This window comes from Cariama cristata, unplaced genomic scaffold (assembly GCF_000690535.1).
Source record: "Cariama cristata isolate BGI_N322 unplaced genomic scaffold, ASM69053v1 scaffold15920, whole genome shotgun sequence".
Lineage (NCBI taxonomy): Eukaryota > Metazoa > Chordata > Aves > Cariamiformes > Cariamidae > Cariama > Cariama cristata.
The window spans coordinates 30383-50267 of record NW_009593106.1 but is presented as its reverse complement, the minus strand read 5'-3'; the positions used below and the strand labels follow the sequence as shown (position 1 = coordinate 50267).

General features: G+C 40.3%; 1 protein-coding gene across 1 annotated transcript; it reads left to right on the top strand.

The window, feature by feature from the left end:
* Window positions 1–217: 217 nt before the first annotated feature.
* On the top strand, window positions 218–10115 carry MRPL39 (mitochondrial ribosomal protein L39; the record flags this gene model as incomplete). The annotated part of the gene is made up of 9 exons (XM_009709025.1): window positions 218–424; window positions 773–912; window positions 1396–1495; window positions 2814–2881; window positions 4222–4334; window positions 6373–6438; window positions 7620–7773; window positions 8675–8722; window positions 9995–10115. Coding segments are annotated over 9 exons (983 nt in total), but the record flags the coding sequence as incomplete, so codon positions are not given.
* Between the last annotated feature and the right edge of the window lie 9770 nt (window positions 10116–19885).

Here is a 19885-nt window from a genome sequence, read left to right as displayed (position 1 = left end):
CCTGAGGGAAGGGCCTTGGCAGCCGGAGTCACTACAGGCGTTGCGGGGCCCGAGAGCGGGCGGGCAGTGCGAGCTGCTGGAGGGCTCACCTCATGCGTGTTGAGACACGCGTGGATTAGCGGTGCAGTGGCATGTCTTCCTTCCTTTAGCAACCAACGTCTTGTAAAGAGGCTTTGGGAACTCCTTATTTCTTATTTTACATCGTTCCTTTTACCAGGGTTCATCTCCACGCCAACTGTGTCTCGGCTGACATCAGATGAAGTGATTCAGATGCGTAATGAGCTCTTCAACAAAGAGAAAGAGAGACAGTTGTCTCTTTACCCACGAATTGAGAAAATCGAAGTAAAATACACTGGGAAATCACACCCTGGCAGTGTGTTTGTAATGAACAAAGCTTTGTCTACTCCATACAATTGTGCCATGCGTAAGTGAATGCACCCTTAAACTAACATTGTGCCACTGATGATGAAAATTGTGCTGCCAGTTGAAGTACTTGTCATCTTGATTTGAAATGTTAGTATTATTGACGTTTTAATGACCAAGATAACAGACGTGTTCAGAATATTTGTGTTCATTAAGTCTAAAATGCGTTTATATTAAAATACATCAGCAGAAACTGAGCTAATTTTTGGAGGCTCTGTTACCAGCTCATCCTTTTGAGTCATTTACAAAAGTGAAACTTGCAGTTTGTTGTTAGAAATGCAGGGGTCTAAAGTGCTGACTCTGAGGAATATGGTTAATAACTGTGTCATACTTTTAAAACTTTCTTTAGACTTAAGTGAATGGCACTGCAAGAAATCCGTTCTAGCTCTTGTGGATGGTGAAGTCTGGGATATGTACAGACCCTTGACCAAACCGTGTGAAATTCAATTCCTTACTTTCAAAGACGAAGACCCAGAGGAAGTAAACAAGGTAAGTCTATATCTTATCCCATTGTAGGTGACCCTGATTATGACCACTTGATTCTGTATGCCCCTTTCAGTTCCATGTCAGTCTGCTTTCTTGAACTTTGTTGTTGTGAATGTTCAGGTATTTTTAATGGTTGGAGCATCATGGTTATCATTAGCTGGACCAGGATGTGGGCTAGGTGATGTGTGGGCATCCCTTTCAACCTATATTGTTGTATTAGTCCATTATTTCAGATTTAAATATCTTCAGGGAAACATCTGGCTTGCATTTTAAGTGCAGTTTTGATTATTTTAATTGATTCTATATGGAGAATCATCTCCAAATAGAAGATTAAATACTAAAGAAAGTAATGCTTGGGTTGACAGCTAGGTTTGTGTGTCATTCAGCTAAATATTGGTATTCTTTTGGAATAAACAGCTGATGTTCATCTAGTGTGGGTCGTTAGCTTCTAGGTAATAAATCTGTGTTTTGAAATTCTCTTTGTAGGCCTATTGGCGTTCCTGTGCCATGATCATGGCATGTGTGTTAAAGCGGGCATTCAAAGATGAGTACTCAGTCAGTCTGATTAAAGCTCCAGAAGTGCCAGGTGAGGGAAGTGTTTTATATTGAATGACTTGTGTTTTGCTGCTGCTTAAGTGAGTGTCTAATAGTATTTGCAAAAAACCAGAGGCTCCTTTTCCAATGATTGAAAGTACTTAGCATAGATATGTGTATTGCATGCTGTTGTTACAGCCTTTAATAGCCTTTAATTTATATTAATCACGCTAAACCCAATTTTGTTATCAAAGCGGAGAAAGTTGGTCTGTGTGGCAACTGGGTTTCAGACCACTTACTATTTCATAGATTAAGTTGGTAATATAAGGACATAACCTTTTTATTGCGAAGTTACATGAATAAGGTATTCAGAAGATGTGATGTGTTTCTGTGAATTTACTCTAACTACATAACCTTGTGAGCACTTGAGTTCCTAAAAATTACGATATATACATCAAGTTCAAAGATTATTGAGGTACAAACAGGGTTAGTAAGAATTTTTGCTCGCCTGTGACCTGACTGAAGATTTACAAAAGTGAGAAAATGCACAAGAGAGGAGGTTATTTAAATAACAAAGCCTGTGTGATTATGGATTTGATATATAAGAAGGTTGGTTGCTGGTCTTGTGGAGTCCTCCTGCAGTTGATTCCCTTTTTAGCAATTTCAGAATTTGTCCTGATTGTTAAGTGTAGAGTCCATATTTCAGTTCTACCAGGATTTGGAATAATCTTGCATATAGTAAGCTACATTGTTATGCTATATGTGTAGAAATAGTATGAACTTACTGGGTTCATAAGCTTGATTTCTGAGATGGTAATAACTGAATAAATATACACAGAGAGTGTTCTGTCGACTGTCACAGAAATTTGTGTTACTTTTATCAGAAATTTGTGCCATGCCTGTATCATAGATAAACATTTTACTTCCGCTCTAGTATTGTCTGATTTCTCTATGCAGTATGTTCTTCTTTACAATTTAATATTGCAAATTTACTTTTGGTGTATGATGCATGCAAAGGAAAAATGTGAAATGTTTTCAAAGTTTGTTGTGTTTTTTTTCCAATATTAGATGCAGTTTTGGGAAGCAATATAAACTTTTTTCTTCTCTTTAATGGAGTTGTATTATACTAACATCACATTAAAACTCATTTCAAATGGCTTTCTCATTCGGTGAAGTGAAATGAAAATGATACAAGTTTAGTCTGCTATTTGACTGTATAGTCACAGCTGAAAACTTTTATTTTGTGATGGATTTTTTGAGATAATTGTGGTTTTTTTCTCATTCATTTTGATGTGTTTATAAGAAATGACAATGAAATGTATACTTTGCTACAAACATGAATATTTTTCTTTTTGGAATTGGAATTGCAGTGATCTCTGGAGCTTTCTGTTACGATGTAATTTTGGACAATAAACTGAATGACTGGAAACCAACAAACGTAAGCACAATAACTTTTTGCCCAAAAAGTTGTATAGCTTGTATCCTTGTCCAGTGATGGTTCTTTAATAGACAAGAGGGGGCAGTGAGTTTTTTTCTCTTTCTTGGGTATGTCTACACTAGTTGGTTGTTGTTTTTTTTTTTTAGGTCAGGCATACTCTTTGAAAACTAATCTCTGCGTTTAGCACATACTGGCTCTCACGTACTGTGTGCTCTGTGCTCTGTCGGAGCATGCAGACTAGGTTCCTTTCAGGTGAAGCCAAACCTTGAGCTGTCCTCCAGACGCTTACAGGCTTTAGGGCTGTGGGGCTAGACTAAGTTCTAGTCTGAAATACAATTCCAAAACCAGTTGATGTGGCTGTTGGGTCCTCAGTGCCTCTTTTTTGTTGCTATGCAGATCTGGTGCTATGCAGATCTGCACCTATACAGCTGCTCTTGCCTGGTAATGTAGATGCAACCATGGTCTTTGTGTGAGTAGAGCCCTCTGAAAATAAAAATGTGTGTAATATGTGTATTTTCACCCTGTAGTTTACAGAATAATGTTGTAAAAGAACATTCAGCTAGAGCTCTCCTTAATAGCTTGCTTGTATTTCATGCTCTTCAGTAAATCTAATAAACTAAAATCTCTTAAGTGTTATAACCATTTGGTAGCTGGTATGATCACAAACATTTTACTTGTCCGGTGCCTGTCCTTTTTCTCATGCCCAAATAGCAGCAGAAATGTGTATGGCTAACAAAGCAATGTTGGTACAACGCAGAACTTTTCTTCAATATAATCTTGTAGTTGAAGTAACTTAGTTTGAAGTATTTTCTACATGACGTTATAAATGTAAGTTCTCCTAATAACAGTTTCTTATGTATCAATAAATCTAAATATGCAGAGCTTTGGATTCTGGACCAAGGTGATCAATTTCTGTTTATTAATTATTCAGTACTTTTTTTTCTTTTGATTTCATCACAATAGAGGTCACTTCTAAGTGGCTTCACAACTCTGGGAAACAAGGTACACAGATGAATGTTTAACAGTAGCAAGACAGTATGTGTATATATCATGTAGGGAGAACCTGAGAAGGTTAACTCAATATATATTGTTTCTGATGGAAGAATACCTATTGACTGATTTCAGTGCCCAGTCAAATTCATTTAAATGGTGATGATCTGTAGCAATCTGTTGCTGATAAATAGTAAGAGTTACAGTCCTACAGCAACATTCTTACATTTAGCGTTTGTAGTAGATGATCCTTGTTGTTTTGGCTAATATTTAGTGTTTCCTATGCTTTGTCTGTTCACTACAGCTGTGAAACAGTGGTGACAGTTTTATATGTATCAACTGTTTTTTAGGACAACTTCTGTTCTCTTACAAGGGATGCCAGAAAGCTAATTCATAAAGACCTGCCATTTGAAACACTGCATGTTGAAGCACAAGTAGCACGTGAAATGTTTCAGCATAACAGGCAAGTGTCTGAATTTGCCTTTCTTTTAGAAAGGCAATTAGAAATCCATTTAAATCTCTGCTTGGTTTTGTAAATCTAGAATAAGATGTGACAGATGAAGTAAGAAGGTACTTCTCCTGCTACTCTGACAGAGTCTGCCTCCCCTGCCCCTTTGAAACACTACATTATTTAATTTTAAATGCTCTGTCCAGAGGCCAGTGTTGGCTGGCAAGCGTTGACAGCAGGTGGGAGCTGACTTTTGATAATAGCTTTAGACATTGTATGTGTATTTGCGTGTGCACGGAAAGAGCAGAGAACACTTTGCTGTCTTGCAGGTGACCAGCTGTTGAGGACCACACATTGCGTAAAATCAGTTTAGGTGATCTGATAGTGTCTTCTAGTCTTAGGTGTGACTTGAAAAACTTATTTTTATCTGAAGTAGTAGGTTCATTCTATCTTTCTGAATAAAACTCTGCTGAGAGAGCATATGACCCTCCTATAACATATGCATAGAATAGACTAAACTAGAATAGATTATTTCAGTAGGAAGGGCCCTACAACGATCATCTCATCCAACTGCCTGACCACTTCAGGGCTGACCAAAAGTTAAAGCATGTTGTTAAGGGCAGTGTCCAAATGCCTCTTAAACCCTTAAAGGCTTGGGGCATTGACCACCCCTCTAGGAAGCCCGTTCCAGGGTTTAACCACCCTCTTGGTAAAGAAATGCTTCCTAATGTCCAGCCTAAACCTCCCTGGGTGCAGCTTTGAACCGTTCCCATGCATCCTGTCCCTGGATCCCAGGAGCAGAGCTCAGCACCTCCCTCTCCACGTCCCCACCTCAGGAAGCTGAGGAGAGCCATGAGGTCGCCCCTCAGCCTCCTTCTCTCCAAACTAGACAAGCCCCAAGTCCTCAGCGGACATCCCTTCCAGCCCTGTTACCAGCTTGGTTGCACTCCTCCAGACACATTCAAGGACCTTCACATCCTTCTCCAGTTGTGGGGCCCAGAACTGCACACAGTATTCAAGGTGAGGCCACATCAATACTGAATACAGCAGGATAATCACCTCTGTTGACTGACTAGTGATGCGGTGTTTGATGCACCCCAGGATGGGGTTTGCCCTCTTGGCTGCCAGGGCTCACTGCTGACTCGTATGGAGCTGCTGTTGACCAGCACCCCCAGATCCCTTTCTGCAGGGCTGCTCTCCAGCCACTCCTCTCACAATTTATACTTGTGCTCAGCGTTACTCCCTCAGAGGTGCAGAATCCAGCATTTGGACTTGTTAAATTTCATGCCATTGATCATAGCCAAATGCTCCAATCTATCCAGATCCCTTTGCAAGGCCTCTTGTCCCTTAAGAGAGTCAACAGCACCTCCCAGTTTGGTATCATCAGCAAAGCTGCTAATGGTGTCTTCAACTCCTGCCTCCAGATTGTTGATAAATATGTTAAACAACACTGACCCTAGAACTGAGCCCTGAGAAGCAGCACTGGTGACCAGTCACCAGCCAGCTGTATCCCCATCCACTACAACCTTTGGAGCTCTGTCCTTCAGCTGGTTCCTCACCCAGCACACCGTGAACGTGCTCGTCCCACAGTTGGACAACTTGTCCAGAAGGGTGCTGGGAGGGACGCTATCAAAAGCCTTACTGAAATCCAGAAAAACTGCATCCACTGCCTTACCTTCACCCGCTGGGCAGGTGACCTTATCATAGAAAGAGATCAGGTTGGCTAAACAGGACTTTCCCTTGGTGAACGTGTGCTGACTGTGCCTGATGATGGCATTATTCTTTAAATGCTTTTTGATAGTACTTGGTATGATCTTCTCCATAATTTTTGCAGGAACTGAGGTTAGGCTAAGAGGTCTGTATGACATGCTTTATGAAACATGTCAATACACGTTGTCGTATAAAATTAAGAATTTAAACCTGTTTCAAAGTTCACATAAATACAAGCATGATTTTTAAGAATGTTCCTTAAATCAATCTCTTAAGTATTCTTATAAGAGCTAGATATTGAAAGTGAGGATTTTTTAAATCTTCTTTTTTTTGTCTTGTTCAGATACAAAATGGAGATGATAGAACGAAAAGCTTCTCAGAATATGGAAGGAATTGTAGCATTACATAGGTGAGCAAAACTGAACTCTCTGTAGTGATTCACTGAAAGATTTGATTACATTGCAAGTATTCTCTGCAAGTCAGAAGGAAAAGAAGTAGAAATCACTTTTATTCATTGCTGTCTGTAGTCTGTCTTAAGTTGTTGTTTGGGTTTTTGTTTTTTATACAACCATTGTTTTGTGACACTTAACACTTGGTGGATCTCACTGCTTTTCTATTTCTCATTATGTTAAAGGTGGTAAGTGCCAGAGAAATCTTACTGCTTTAAATGTTTTTACATAAAATTTAAATAAATCTGTAGAGCTTGACAAGTCAAATAAAATACAAACCAAATACTTGTTTGAAAACAAGAGTTAGAATTGTATAGTGGATTATAGTGGAGATCTTCCTAACTGGCAAGCTACTGCCTTGCAGTGGTGGAGATGAGAATAGAGCTGGTTCCTGGTATACAGTGTAAGAGACAAAGTTCTTAGGCTGGAGGCAGGAACCTTGTGTTGTATCTCAGGCATATAAAAGAATTTGTGACTAGCTTAGGGCAGTGTAGAATATTCAGTTTTCTAGATGATTTTGGAGTCCACATCTCTCTAAAGGAACAGATGTCTTTGCAGTGATGGTTCTTGAAATTTTAGAATGATGTTGTGTCTGTTCTCTCCTTCCTCCCATTCTCTCGTTTGCTCAATAAGAGGGAAAAACGGGCTTACCTATTGATTTCTGGGAGAGGTTTGTTCTGAGTGTTCTTTTGCTGTGCATCTTTTTTTGTCTCTCGCTTTTTTCCCTTGACTTGCAGTTTTCCAAGACCTGAAAGGGAAGTACCTCTGCAGGTTGTAAACACTGTACTGGGGAAAATATGTGATCTTGGAGACAAATCTTTTTCTGGTGAATGACAGAGTTATCCCACTTCTAAAGCCCACGTGATTTCAAAGATTTGTTAAATCTAGGATCCTCTTCCCAAACTTGAAGTTTAAATTTTATAAGTTCATTTTAGGAAATTGTGTCACCTGTACTTTTGCTTCAGGAAATCTAGAAATGCTGAACTTGGGATTTGTTTAGATTTAGTTTGGGATCTGTGTGGATTTTCTTTCATCTATTCTGTAGATAGGAATTTGCTAATCAAAAATAAAACCAAATAGGCTTGTACTTCTCTCTGAATATACTTGACGTAGGGTTGTTTTTTTTTTCTGCTCCCATCAGGTTTGGTGACTTTGTAGATGTTAGTGAAGGCCCTCACATACCAAGGACAAGCTTCTGTTTCCAGTATGAGATAACAGCAGCCCATAATCTTCAGGCTAACCAATCTGAGTTGATAAGGAGGTTCCAGGGTGTGTCCCTGCCAATCCATTTGAAGGTAACTAATCCATTTTGTACAGACCTTCCTTCTTTAAGTTAGAGCATTTGGCTTACTTTCAGATCTTTATTGTGTGCTGTGCTGGTAGCTGAATGTAATTCGGAAAGGTAAGGCCCATGATGGTGACTATGTTGGATATTTGGGGTTCATTTTCCTGGAACTATTGTGGATGTGAAATCAGAATTAGAAAAGTTTGCATCAGAGGGCCCTTGATGTTATTTTTCAGTACTGAAAGTGTTGTTTCGGTTGTGCAATTTCTGCATGGGTATTTCATTCACTTTGCCTTAGTTGTGCCTGCCAATCTTCTGAAATTGAGGCTGCTGACAGTGTTTATCCAGATTCAGGAAAGAGCAGAACTTTGAATTTATATTCATGATAAAGGATACTGTTTCAAAGTCTTTCATGACACCGAAGTGAAACTTAACAACAATAACAAAAGAAGACCTAGCACTAACCAGCCTTAAACAAAGGCTTTGTAGAACTATAGGTGGAGGCAGGAGTCTTTCTTCCCATTCCTGTTGACCTAGATGATTTTGACCTGTGATCTAGCACATGGGCTGTTGTCTCAGTTGGGGAAGTTTTCAAGGGACCAGTGGGCACTGGGTTCCTCACCTCATCTCTGTGTTCCGTTCCTCATCATAAGATTTTAATTCCCATTTTTGCCCATTACCCCCTCAATGATTCCGCAGAATGAATGGATGTGATAAGCAGATATTTATTCAGGTCCCCCAAAGGAATATGGGCAAATTGGGCACTGAAATCATAAGCTGTAACGTCTGAATTAGGGATTCTTAGCAGTTTTGTGCCAGCATTTCTTTATGTTTGTCAGAACCTATGCTATGCTAAGATTTTTTTTTTTTTTTTTGCCTCCACTAACACCATTTAATGACATTTAATACAGGCTCACCACACCGTGTGGCACAAACTGCTGGAAAGATCGAAGAGGCTGGTAAGTGTTGTGAGTAGTGAAGTACAGCTTACCAAATACAGAGATGTTCTGTGACAGAGTAGAATTTGAATGATTAGAGCTGGGTAATATATTCAAGAACATATCTTTAGGAATGGAAATGTTCACAGGTGAAGAAAAATCGGATGCCCAGGAAATCTAACCACTGTGTAGCAGAGGGCATGCTAGTATTGCTTCTGAAGTCTGGTTATTAAAATTCATTGTACCATTTAAAAAAAATACACTATTCAATTGATATAGTTTGTACTATTAAAAAAAAAAACTGGAGCAAATTATATTGGTCTTTCCATCTGTGTCTCTGAAGCTGTCTGCTTCTGAAAGTCCTGCATGCTTTTTATAATCTCTCTAAGCTGCTGTTAATTATCACTTTAAACTATATTAGTATTTTTCAAATTAATCTCTAGAATTAATATTGGTATCACATGTGTGTAAAATTTAAAATTATTTTTTCCTGTTTCAATCGTGAACGTGAACTAAGAAAACTAAAAATTGGAATAATGTGTTTACACTTACCAAGGTTTTAGGTAATAACAAGTTTTCTGCCACAGCTTTGAGAGAACACATGCGAACATGTTTCTTATAAGTGAATGCAGGGATAAAATCTAATACTACTGGGTGAACCTAGGTGGAAGTTGCTGGAGATAAAAAGGAATACAATTTCAGTAAACTGCATAAATGCACTAGTTTTCTAGTTTTGAGTATTTTTTTTTTTCTGTTTAAAACCTGCGTGGAAAAGAAGAGTTTCTTGCCAACATCCTTCTGTTAAACAGCCAGTGTTTCAAAGTTGAAATGTACTTACCCAAGAGAAGCTTTTCAATAACTGGGTAAATGCAAAAGGCAAGTTTTTAAGATAGATGGAACTGTAAAATATCATAAGCTGCATATAACTAGAGACTCACTATCGAGGCATGCGTAAACGTAGGAAATCTTCATAAAAATTAAACAGCAGATGTTTTGGAGGCTTCAGATCAAATATTTTACTTATTTGTGTGGCAAGAGAGAGGAAAAAAAAGTGCTATGTGTCTACTGAAATTTGGTAGCCAGGGTTGTGTTCAGAGCCTAGCCCATGATACCTTTCTATGAAATAAGTTTGAAGATGCTTGTCGTTCTGGTTGTTTAATTTTGGAGACAATCATTGTCTTTGTAGGCTGTACTGTCTTGTTCAGTGACAGTATGAGGGGAGGATTTCCAGGACTGAAGAGAATTAAATAATTTTATGGATTAAATATTTTATTATGGTATATGTTTCTGCAGGTCACTGAAGAAAAATATTTGGAGGCAGCAGCAGAACGTGATGAGGCAAAAGATGGAACTGAAGAAGGAAGAACTGTATCAATTTAAATTAACTTTAACCTCTAAATGTACATAATAAACTGTGTATTTTTACATGACTTATTTGTGCAAATAGAAATGTCATGGGTAATTAATTTGAAGTCTGTGGATATGAATCACAGATAGATACAAAGCCATTAATCAGACATTTCAGTCCACTTTAAAGATTTCACTAAAAAAAAAAAGACGGGGGAGGGTAATGTTTTATTTGCGATAACTCATCTTGCAAGTTACCCGTGTCCTTCTCTCGACAACAATTGTACGTGTCTGTACGTTCTTCTCTGTGATGAGTGCGGTTTGGCCTACAGACTGTAGTTGAACTGGCAGCTGGAGAGGCCATCGCCTTTATCTTGATAGAATTTCAAGACCCCTTGTTTGGTCTTCCATGAAGAAAGTATTTCTTTCTGATTTTTAACCTGATACGTTTCTTTCTTGCTGGAACTTCCTGAAGAAATTCCACCGAGTTCTTTGCCTACTACAATAGAAAGTTGAGACAATTGGTATCTTAAAAAAGAAAGGGGGAAGAAAAGCGCACCCTTTTCAGAAGCCCTTAAAGGGTTACAAAATATTATTATTTTACTAGCTGGTTTCCTGGCACAATTGAAATTAGATACTCTGTTTCTGGTTCTAAAGACTCCGTTCAGTAGGTAACTCTGTAATTGCCATTGCTTTATTAGTACAAAAATAGAGGAATGTAAAAGCTGAAAAGTTCTTTGAGTTTAATGTTTTCTACTGTGCAAGTGCAGTTAAAGATCGTTTTCCACCATAGCACCAGGAATGTAGTCTTACTACTCGCATCCCTGGTGTAGTGAGATTTATTATGCATTTTCATTGTTTGATATTTAAATATGGTGACTTCAATTAAATTTCACAAGGGGTTTTTGTTAGATGATGTTTTCTGACATTTTGTTATTTTCATCCCTAACTCATTAGAGCTGTTCTTGTTACACCAGAAGAGATTTTTATTACTTTTTGAAGTGCAAATATTTTCGCTTGAATTTTATCCCAATTACTATTTTTACCCTTTAACTGCATCACTTGCTTTCTAGTCAATTGACGCTATAGTTTTGTAAGAGCAGAGTAGCAGTTCGGTAAAATGCATTTAGGTGAGGGAATCTGACCTAGCTTCATGGAACTAAATAATCAGTAAGTAAATGCTGAATGTGTCAGAGCACAGAAGAAGAAATGCAAGCGGTAAAAGTAGCTTTTGGTGAAATTGCAGAAATGTGCTTAAGGTTAAAATGTGTGTTAAAATAGGTTTGTTCCTATGCGTTTCTGATTTCTCTTTTCAGATTTACTGGCATACAGGGAAGTTTGAAGTCCGTCAGTGTGCTAACAGCATATGACCTCTGCTTTTACAACACGTGTTTAAAGATAGCCCATGCCTCCTCAGAGTGCTTGAAAAACTGATTGTTTTTCCTCTTGGTTAAGGTTGCAGAGGACTTTTTGTAATAGTATCAGATGCTTATGGGTTTTAAACAAGATTCTTGATTCAAGGTTTGCCTTAAGAGTACACACACACAGAGATTATATTTTCTTAAGCCTATAAATGATCTTTGCGCTGAATTTCAAATATTTGTGTTTCTTTTAAACCTAACCTTCTAGAGTATACTTTGGGTTTGAACCTGTTGCTCTGGTGCTACTGAAAAAGCAGGCATCGGTTCCTGTCTTGAGGAACACAAAATTTGCTGGTTTTTTGGCCTTTTTTTTTTTTTTTTTTGACATACCTGCCATCTCTGAGTAACCCAAGAGGACAGTGAAATTATGCCAGTGGGATCTGATCGAGGTGCTCTATTTTGAATCCTAAGCCGGTTACACCACCAGCCCACACAGCCCCCTGATGTGTGCTCTGTATTTTGGGATTTTGAGATTCTGTTCAGAATTCTCCCTGGATTCGACCACCTGCAGAGGAAGGTGAGAATGCTGCTTCCCCTTAGGAAATTTTTTAACCTTAGCTGGAATTTCATGTCCCAGAGCTTTTCTGGGGTTTATTTGGGTTTTGGTGGGTGGTTTTTTTTTGTTTGTGTTTTGTTTTGTGGTGGTGGTGGTGGTTTTTTTTTTTTTTGGAGGGAGAGGGAGCCCAACTTTTACAGGGTGCAGTGTAAGAAATGGTTTGAAAAGCATATAGCTGGGCTGGAAAGTCTGGAGAGGGAATTTCCCTTCCCTGACCTTTACTGGGTTTACAACAAGAGGATGCGGGACTGGCGGGGGAATTTGCAGCAGAGCCTGGGGAACCTGCAGAGCCCGTACCACTAGATGGGAGGAGAGGTGCAGCCTTACCAGTGGGAGAGAAGGGAGAGAATCGCCCTACGTGGACATGGGTGAATCCCCACGGAAGGGACTTTTGCAAGCGTGGAATGACGTTACCGAAAACGCTGTTGAGGGCTGCCAGCTGAAGTTCACACACGATTAAACTTCCCCCCCGACCCTTCCCTGGAGGTCTGTACATAAAAAGGTGGAAGCTCAAACTTCTGCAGAACTTGGTGCTAGCTCATGTCAGGGCTGCAGAAGGCAGGTCTTCGTTTGGGAGAGACCGAGCTGGAGGACGTCTTTGAAAAGCACCAGGGTTGGCACACAGGACAGTAGCAGTTAAAAGAGAGCTGGGTAATTGAAGGTAGTGTCCACTTCTTTCTTACCACCACTATGGTGGTGACAGCACTTTTCGAACTAGGAGATGTAGATTCAGTTCCCTGTTCTGTCCGAGAGGGATTCAGAGCCGTGTCTGCAGGGGGAAACATCTGTGGGGTTTTTTTGGGGGGGCTGGATCATAAGTTACTTTGAGGACTCCCTACCCAATCTGTCTGAGGTGATGCCGCTATGAGAAAAAAGTCCTGAGCGTTTCTTGGACGAGCATGAGAATGAATGGAAACGGTGCTCAGTGCTCGTGGCAGCCGCAGAGCAAGAGGGAGATCCAGTGCCCGAGCTCAGGGCCCTTTCTGTGTTTTGCCGTTAATTGTTGGCATATAAAATCCTGAAATTGTCTACCAAAAGGAATGTTACAGCAGGCAGGCGAGAGTAACGCTTCCTTTCTCTTTTTGGCCTAAGGATTTCTGAACTTCGGCTGGACTGCAGGGTGGTGTACAGCCCTGGGGACATACACCTGCAACTATAGCTATACACCAAACCTGACGCTATGGGGTAATACAATACGCCAAAATGAGCTGGGCTATGGCGAAGCTGTGGGTGGGTATGGGTTCTAGATGTGTGTGCAGTGTCCTGCCTACCGTGGGGCCTGGTCTGACCTTCTCCCTTCGAAGCAGCCAAAAGACCACCGTAGGGCGGCTCAAAAAGAGACAAGCGAGCAGATACTGTTATTTCTCTATACTGAGTGCTGTAGGGGCCCGAAACTACAGGGATTAGGGGAGGGTAGATGGACAAAAGAAACTGAAGAATTAAGCCAAATTCCCTCCCTGGCTATTTCTCCTCTTTCTTAAATTGCTTTTCAGGTGTAAAGAGGCAGTTTTTACTGTATCCATTCAGTAAAAGAAATGCAGAACCAGCTAAAGGTAAGGAAGACCCTAGGAAAACAGCACACTGCAAAATACAGATGATGGAGAAAGGGGAGTGCGGGGTGATTTAGGCCAACGTACGTGAGCAGGCAATGTCACTGGGCAGATTCTGAGAAGGAATAAATGAGGAAGAAATTTTTTTATGATGAAGGTGATGGGACCCTGGCAGAGGTTGCCCAGAGAAGCTGTGGCTGCCCCATCCCTGGAAGTGTTCAAGGCCAGGTTGGATGGAGCTGGGAGCAACCTGGTCTGGTGGGAGGTGTCCCTGCCCATGGCAGGGGGGTTGGAAATGCATGGGCTTTAAGATCCCTTCCAACCCAACCATTCTGTGATTCTATGATGACGGGGAAAAGGCAGGAACTGAAGCCGCCTTCCTTGTTGCACATCTCAGTAGTAGAAGCTCCATGGCTTCTCACATCCAAGTTCTTCCTCCTACCTCTTGTTTGAGAGAGAGTTGAAACTTTTCCAAATTGTAGAATTTTTGCTCTGAGCTTAGAACTCTTGAGCCTTCCCTCTTATTTATTGATTTTTAAAAAGTAAACTCCATACCAAGCTTAAAGCTACATGATATCTTGATCCTAAGAGGTGGCAGGAGGAAGGTTGAGCTGAGTCAGTTCCAGCTTTGTATACACATTACCTGACCAACTAAGATATTTTTTCCAAAGAAATGTTCTGTAATTCCATGTTGTCATGGATTTTGGAGATGGAAAAGGCAATCATGATGTAGTCCAACTTCCTTTATAACAGAAGGAATTGAATGTCGAGAGAGAGTTATTTTTTTCTTACCAAGGCAGTGAAACTCTTCCCTGGGAAATTGAACACATGCAAGTGATGAAAACGCTCAGTCATCAGCAGACCTCGAATCCTTTTATGACAGCAGCCGGAACGAGCTTCCCTTTCTATTTTAACCTCTGGCAAGAAGTAATCTCGTACTGCTGTTTGGTAGCTTACCTAATGCTATCCCACTCAGCTTGTCCCAATACTTTGTTATATTTGAAGCCAGTGAACTTGCTAGTGCAGCTACATTTATTTTATTATTTTAAGGAATCCAGACACAGGAACTCAATATCATAGCGGCGTTCGGTGGGAAGAGTTGGCAGTGGATATTTCTTGAAGAATACCAACCAGCTGAAAATGGTAATGCTATCATGCTGTGGTCTTTCACAAGATTCAACCCCAGTCATGGACAGCATTAACATTTTTTCAGAGTAAAAAGAAAACCTATTTTTTTAGTATCTTCTAGTATAGTTTCTACAAGTTAATATGCCTGCTTTTCTGGGGAACCACCTGTGCAGAAAAAATACATATGAATGGTCTAATGACCATATTTATATTTGCTATCTATTTCTTAAGTTTGCAGATTACATTTTAAAGAGAGAAAATGTAAGGGAACGTACCTTTCTGAATCACGGTCATGCTATAAAAATCAAATGTGAGTGGCAAGACTCGTTTTCTTCCATAATATACCTTCTATTGGCATGTGTCTATATGGGATAGAGATGGGAAGTGCAGGCTGGGGAGCGGCAAGGTGGGCTGAGGTAGGGAAGTCACAGCTGGTTGTCGTTTCAGTACCGTGTCATTCACAGGTACTCCAGGGACACTGCTCGGATGTTAAATAAAGGAAAAAAACAATTTCTTACTGATTGCAGGCTTGGGGTGCTGCGTAGTAAACGAGGCTTCTTTGAATGCAATGAGGAACCAAGGAAAATATCATGTAATGTCTTCCTTTTGTGAACACAATTGATATAAGAAATTAATTAAAACTTCACTTTAATCTCTACAGGCCACGGGGGAATTTAAGTTGTGGAGACAAGCTCAACAGCATCCCCGGATTTCTGCGTTTCGTAAAAATCTCAGCTTTGACATTGCGTTTCTACGCCAGCGGCGCGGGCAGGTGCTCCGTAAGTGCTGCCACCGGGTCAGGGCAGCGCCGGGCTTGCTGCCGGTTCTCGGGAACCTGCACCGCGGAGAAGACAAGAGCTGCGGGCCTGGGGCTCCCCGGGGCTCGGGAGCCACCTCGGCTTCAGCAAGAGAACTGGTGCTGCCAAACCTTGCCTCAAACGGAGAGGGAAAATCAAACTGCACTTCATTGTTTCCACCCTAGTCCCAAGAAATGAGAATTTCTATCGACTCTCCTTTCTTTTGCCATGATTTTCTCCCTGCTTTCAAAGCTATTTTTCCTGCAAAATGAACAAGAATACACTTTTCTTTAACAAAGCGTGCTTCACCACATGAAGAATGCCCTCTCGGAGGTACGGCTCTGACTTTGGAAGGGATGCAGCTGGCTTGTGCCGTGCGGTGGTCGTGGCCCCTGGCTGCGGGCATCCCCGGGGGAGCCCCTCAACTTCCAGCCTGATTTGGAAAACGTTTACGCCCTGCAGTGGTTTTGTCTGAGTGGAAAAATCACATTCAGACAATCGGTTCCTATGTGAGACTGTTTCATAGGTGAGACCATTGATGCATAAGTGCCTGCGGTCTCGAGGTGCTCGTACCTCGTGCTGGGGGTTGGCAGGCAAAACACTGCAAACAGAAAAGGGTATACGTATTGATACAGCACAAACGTTAACCTTATTTCTTAATTAATGGTGAGTACTTCGAGATTTTTTGTTTCCCCTCCTGCTCCCCCATCAAATTAATGTTTTATAACTAAACTGTTCATTAAGCAGATTTAATTAGAGCTTAAGATAGAGAGTTTTAAAGACTGACTCTGTCACTCAGTTTTTGTGACTGCGAGTATTCAGTGTCTATTTTGACCTTCCACAAAATGGATATAACAATACTTTTCTATTTCTCTGGAATTTTCTGAGACTTATTCTAAAAGCTTGGAATGCACTGGTAATCCTAAAGTAAAATAAATGTGTTTTCATTTTCTCCTAATGACCGATTGACCCATTTCTCCTAATGAACTGACAATAAAATCCGAGAGAAACATTTTCTGTTGGTTTTTCTCTTACATATAATAAAGTTCTATAGAAATGAATAGAATGCACAGCCATACATGCCAAAAGTTTAATTCATCATTTTTCTTTCTAAATAAAATCAAGAAATGAAGTATTTGTGTGGGAAGGAAAGCCAGAAGAGCTGAAAAGCAATAAAACAAAATAAAAATCAGGTCCTTGCGCTCAGAATGTTACGTGTTCTACGTCCTAGTAAGGACGTAGTAAGCTTTGTTTCCCTCGCTTTTCCCGGTGACTCTAAACCTAGCAAACGTTCTAGCAAGCGTGCCTGTGTGCAGAACAACTCGTCTTTTTTACAGGTAGCACGGCGGTTTTCCCAGCACAGCGCTGGCTGATTCACCATTTCTGTTCTCCTCCCACAGCAGCCGTTGGTTCCATGTGAATTCTGGTAAGAGGCATGATACAGTGTTAATGCTAATATGTAGGAGTCAGTCAGAGGTAAAAACCCCTATCACGATTAGCATTAACAACATACAGCCTACAGAAGAACTACAGAGGCTGGAGTGTGAGACACAAAGAACTGAAACCACTGGTTTTTCCCCTTGATTCACCTACAACAACAACAAAAAAAAAGAGACAGAAATGCATGTAAAAAATTATGTCAGAGAAAGGAGAGACATCAGAGGAAAAAGGATTGCAGTTAGTTAAATACACAGGAGCCATCTACTGTACATTTAAAACCGGTCAAACCTGCCATTGTTCTCGTTAACTTTTGTAAGAGTACATTCGCTATTCTCTGAAGCACTTCGGTCATCCTGCTTATTGCATTTTTTTGTGCTGCTTTCCTTGCATCGAGCAAAAGGAATACGGATTGCTGCACGGTGTTCCCTAAGTTTGTACCCCTTTAGCTATCAGTTAGTGAAGAATTCTCATATCAGCCAAGTTTCTCCAAATGTTAACAACCCAAGATAAACAAAAGCAAGAATGACTTGGGTTTATTTTTACTGAAATAAGACAAAATGCCTATTGGGAGAGCTGACTTTAACAGGGCGTTAGAAACAGAGCTAAGAAATAATCATAATTTCATCAGTATGCGGTGTTTGTGATGAAGGAACAACTATTCCTCTGGATTCTGGAACAAATGAGCGGTGAGCAGGGAGAAAACCTGTTGGGAAGATTTAGTTGCTGGTCTAGGATCCATATACAGGGCTCCCACACCCAGTAGGCTAGAATGAGCTCAATGATTATAATTGTCTGTATTGAACAGTACAATGTTTGATAATCGCTTCTTAATATTAATCAGTCACTGATGCTTTGACCATAAAATTAGTAAGTGCTGATTTTTTTTGAACCAAAGCTGAACATTTTTTTTTACTTCTTTCAGCCTATTATGAGCTCTCTCCTGAAAACTAACAAGGAAAACATAGTTTTAGAAGTCAGTAATTCCATAAAATTTTTCAAAAATCTGCAAAGAAATCACGTAATGAAGTAGAAATGCATTCAGTAGAAGAAAGGTTAGAGAATCCTCATTATATATCCAATTATCTAAAATTTTTTTACAATTTTCAGTTACTTACATCGGTAAAAAGGATGGAATAGTTGAGACTGTCATTCCAAGCAGTTTTAAAAAGGCCTAAGTAATGCCCAGTCAGTTCTCTGCTAAGTATGTCTTGATTGAAATATATTTTCCTTTCTCCAACCTTCTGAAATAAAGTGTCAGCTCCTGGGCAGAGTTCAGAAGTGGTTGAATCTTGTTTGCTTTCTGTTTGGTCTCCCAGTAACCACTTAAAAAAACCCCAAACAATTGCTGTTGTTTGAGAAAAAACTAACAAGAAAAACGGTATGGGAAATGAGACATTATATATAAGATGTGATTTTGGAGATCTTTTTTGTATGTAAATTTAAAGAAACTTATGTACTTTTATAACTTCCCTACTCTTAGTAACACATGTTTTAAGAGGAAGTTAAAATGTCATAGTAAGACTGTGATCTAATTTAGAGATTTTAGGGAAATTACCTTTCACTTTGTGCCACTCTAAATGAAACCAGCCAAGTGCACAGTTGTGATACGTGAGTGGCAAACAAAAATTCCAAGATGAATATAAAATTTTGGTAGGCAGAAAAAAGTGGTTTAGAAATTTCCAAACCTCAAATTTACAATGATGATTCAGAGCTCTGTTGAGTGTTCGGGCCAAACTCCTACTGAAGTCAGACACTGAGACCTGTGGTGGCACATTTGCATTTGTGGGCAATGAAGTGAAGAGTTTCTAAACCTCTACACCAATACTCCTAAATGTTGCGTGTGCCTATGGCGGGGAGGGGGGGTGTGTGGGGAGGGTGAGGGGTGCGGGTCAGGGGAGGAGGAGGAGGAGAGACGCAAGTTAAGGTATTCATTTTCTTTTTTTTTAGGAAGAAAGCCAAAAATTCTCTCAATAAAAGGCTGTTCTCTTATCTGAATCTATTGTGGACTGAACCTGCTTTGAGCAGGGATTTGGATTTGACAACCTTCAGAGATCCCTTCCAACCTAAATTTTTCTCTGATTCAGCTATTGTGCTTTTAATGTCTCTAAGTCCCTGACTTCTTATTCACTTGCTGTCACCCAGTGAGCGTACGTGTTTATGAAAGGCTTGATGCAAGATGTCTGTTCCTCTTGTGGGAACACTGAATTTGGCTTCGTTAAACTTTGGATAAGGATCACACTGGGCAGTAGGACAAGAGCTTTGCTGCAAGAAGCTTCTGTCACCTCCGAATCTGTTGCCCCAAGAATAGTGGTAGAACATGTTTGTAAATTTGCACTCTCTCCAACGTATTCCAGGTTGCTATTCTTTAGACCGTGCTTCCCAAACCCTAATTCTTTCATATCTTTTTAGGGTTTGCCAGAGACTCCTATGGGTTTTGCTAAAAAAGAGAATATTTTTATCTGTGGTTTGCAGCAGCCATTTGTGGTTGGCGGCACTTTCCTCTTCAGTCTGCCTCCTCCTGCATTCAGTCTTGGAGAAGGGATGTTTTTGAAATAGATCACTTGACTAGATCTGATGATGGTTTCTCTAAAGAAGCTGAATGAGTGCTGTGCTTGCACATCCTACTTCCAACACTACTGTCGCGCAGTGAGGGAAACAAGAGAATTCAGGCAGCGTTGGGTCTCTGCAGCTTGACTCCAGAGCCAGCCCTAACCTATGTGGTGGCCATAACCACAGATAAGCCTTTGTCTTTGGTGCTTTTCTGCTCCCGTGATCTTGGATTTAAGTCATGGAATAGTTTTGCCTAGGCTGGCACCCTAGCCATTTTAATTTGAGATTTAAAAGCTGCATAGCATCTCCAACGCTGCAAACGGTTTTGCTTCTGTGTGTTAAAGGCAAAAAAAAAGGAGCCCTGCTTTGTCAGGAAGTGGTGAGAAATGACATGT